The sequence below is a fragment of the Trypanosoma grayi genome (assembly GCF_000691245.1).
Source record: "Trypanosoma grayi strain ANR4 Tgr_367_V1, whole genome shotgun sequence".
Lineage (NCBI taxonomy): Eukaryota > Euglenozoa > Kinetoplastea > Trypanosomatida > Trypanosomatidae > Trypanosoma > Trypanosoma grayi.
The window spans coordinates 1-1,835 of NW_008825986.1; the positions used below are offsets into that span (position 1 = coordinate 1).

The window sequence follows — 1,835 nt, forward strand, 5'->3', positions numbered from 1 at the left end:
TTTTTTTTTTTTTGCTGAGATCGTGGTGGCGTGTGAGATAATGCGTTGTGGTGATGGGTCTGAATAGCGAAGTTGTTTAGTTTTATATAAAAAGCAATAAGACCGCTTTTTGTTTTTCGGGACCTGTTTGTCATGCTGCTGTTGTTGTTGTTTATTCTGTTCTGTGTGTGTGTGTCTTCGCGGGTTTTTTTTGTTTTGTTTTGTTGCTCGTATTCTCGATGTCTCTTTTGTAGTGATCTAATGGCGCTTTACCACGCAGGAGCTTCTGCGGGTGGGGCCGTGTGCCTTTCACACACGTGTGGGAGGAACTGCTTTTTTTTTTTACTTTTCTTTGCCTTTGCGGTGCGTAAGTGGAAGGGTGGTTTGTGTGTTNTTTTTTTTTTTACTTTTCTTTGCCTTTGCGGTGCGTAAGTGGAAGGGTGGTTTGTGTGTTGTGTGGTGGATCTTTGCTGGCTTCGTCTTTGGCTTCTTATTCTCCTTTTTTTCGGGTTTTGCGGTGGCCTTTGCTTCCTGTGCCCTCGTGCTGTGCCGTGCCGTGAGGCTGCTGCTGCTGCCGTGTGGGCCATCTGGCTGCTTTTGCGGCTCGCGGTGTGATGTGCGGGTGTTGGGATGCCGTGGCGGTGCCAGCCGCGTTCGGACGTTTGCTGCCTTGCGTCTTCCACTGTCGTATGCTCTGTGTCTCTTTTTTTTGTTGTTTGGTTTGTGGTTTGTTTTCCTTACTGCCTCTCTGTGTGGGTGTTCCGTAGGGGTGAGAAGAAGAGTGGGGGGGAAACGTGAAGGGCTCCTCCTCTGCAATCGTACGTAACTGCTGAAGGCTTCGTCTAGAGTTGTTGTTCGGCGTTGTTCCCACACGAACACACATACACAGAGAGAGAGAGCGAGATATCTACTCGTGTGTGTCTTGTGTTTCCCTCTTGCTGTGTGTGCGTCTGCTGGTGTGCGTTGACTTCTTGACTGCTTCCGCGTCTCCTACCTCCGCCGCTGTTGCCGCTGCTGCTGCTCTTGTCGAGAGATGGCATCGGCGACGTCCGTGAAGGAGGCGATTGCGCGCTTTGAGGAGGCGGAGTACCGCCGCCGCACCGCCGAGATGTCGGAGGAGGACCGCGCCAACGCGCCGCGTGTTGTGGCTGTGGAGGAGCCGCGCGTGCTGCTGATCGGCATGCTGCCGCCCATTGTGAAGATGGACAAGGACATAGCGACGCTCGCCAACTGCGAGCACCTCGGGCTCTCCACCAACGGCATTGAGAAGATCGGGCCGGGGCTGAAGGAGCTGAAGAAGCTCAAGGTGCTCTCGCTCGGCCGCAACGCCATCCGCAAGGTTGAGCAGCTTGACATTCCGCAGTTGGAGCAGCTGTGGCTCTCGTACAACAAGATCGACAAGCTGACTGGGCTCGACAAGCTCAAGAACCTCAAGGTGCTGTACATGAGCAACAACCTCATCAGTAGCTGGACGGAGATCGACCGGCTGGCGAACCAGTGCCCAGAGCTGGTCGACGTGCTGTTTCTCAACAACCCCATCTGCAACAACGCGCCGTCGATGCAGGAGTACCGCTACATGGTGCTGCAGCGCCTCACGAAGCTCACAAAGCTCGACGGCGTCCCGGTGGACCCGGAGGAGAAGGAGGAGGCAGAGCGGCGCCGCTAATGTGCGGCAGCACCCGCACGGGCGGGGCGTGATGAATAGACGGAGGGGAGAGCGTGGCGGGCCGGCGGACACTCACCTGTGACTGGTGGCGTTTGGTGGAGGCGAAAGCCGAAAGGAAAACGAAAAGCCAATACCACAAAACAAAAAGAAGAAAAAAGGATATTGGGGAGGTATAGAGAGAGAGAGAGAG

The 1,835-nt window shown here is 54.7% G+C and overlaps 1 protein-coding gene across 1 annotated transcript; it reads left to right on the forward strand.

Moving 5' to 3' along the window:
• Positions 1-1,012: 1,012 nt before the first annotated feature.
• On the forward strand, positions 1,013-1,645 carry DQ04_03671000 (dynein light chain; the record flags this gene model as incomplete). Its single annotated transcript, XM_009313016.1, has 1 exon — positions 1,013-1,645. One exon carries the CDS (start codon positions 1,013-1,015, stop codon positions 1,643-1,645), a length of 633 nt encoding a protein of 210 aa, XP_009311291.1.
• Positions 1,646-1,835: the final 190 nt, after the last annotated feature.